At 55.9% G+C, this 792-nt stretch overlaps 1 protein-coding gene across 1 annotated transcript in view; it reads right to left on the bottom strand.

The window, feature by feature from the left end:
• Window positions 1-792, bottom strand: part of LOC108447190 (serine/threonine-protein kinase PAK 3-like) — an 8,807-nt gene that overhangs the window by 1,593 nt on the left and 6,422 nt on the right. The window contains exons 6-7 of the mRNA XM_017736443.1: window positions 618-666; window positions 4-319 (exon numbers count right to left, since the gene is read on the bottom strand). Coding sequence (XP_017591932.1) covers window positions 4-319; window positions 618-666 — 365 coding nt within the window. The remainder of the gene's footprint in view (window positions 1-3; window positions 320-617; window positions 667-792) is intronic.

Raw genomic sequence — 792 nt, 5'->3', positions numbered from 1 at the left:
AGCCGGCCGAGCGGCTGACCAGCTTTTTGGAACTGCTCTCCAAGCTGCATTTGCCAGAAGAGGTTATTGCAGACCAAGTGCAACCTCCTCCCACGCACTGGAGCAGAGAAATCCTAAACAGCTCCATTTTCTGCCTGTGACCAAAGGGGTTTGTCACTTTGGGCTTGCAGTATCCTAAAGGAACACTGACATGAGAATAGCCCCACCTGTCTAAGTAGGTAACAATATTGGGGTTCCTACTGTCCCTCATGACCACGATTTCATTGACAGCCAGCTCCTCGGACATCTCCTCTTGAAGCGCCATTTTCTTGATGGCCACCTAAAAGGACATTGAGAGACCGTTGACTTGAGAAGGCGCTCGTCGCACGAGATGCCCAGGAACACGCAGCGAGTGCTTGTGCAATGACGCAGCCCAGCTGTGCCAGAGGGCAGAGCTTAGGAGAAGGACCAAAGCCCCTCCCAAATGCCGTCTGCAGGCTGCTGAGCCTAGTCCGTGCTTCAGAGGAGCGGCCTCTGCCGCAGAGATGGAGCGGCCACCCAAAGCTCCAGCCAAGGCTCGCAGCCGCGGCGAAAGCGCTCCAGAGCTGCAAAATCTGCTGGGGGCATTGACACTTTACCTGTTGTCCTGTGCTGGCGTCGAGGGCTTTATAAACAGCTCCAAAACCCCTAGAAAGAAAACAGCAGCAGAAAAAGCCCTTTAGTCCCTGGCGGTGAAAGCCAGCCTAGGCAGGAGATCTCCCCAGGCTGCCTGGAGCATTTGGAAAACGCCCAGCTGCGGCGCCTCCCCCGCCA

The sequence above is a fragment of the Corvus brachyrhynchos genome, unplaced genomic scaffold, assembly GCF_000691975.1.
Source record: "Corvus brachyrhynchos isolate BGI_N302 unplaced genomic scaffold, ASM69197v1 scaffold716, whole genome shotgun sequence".
NCBI lineage: Eukaryota > Metazoa > Chordata > Aves > Passeriformes > Corvidae > Corvus > Corvus brachyrhynchos.
This window is presented reverse-complemented; position numbering and strand designations above follow the sequence as displayed.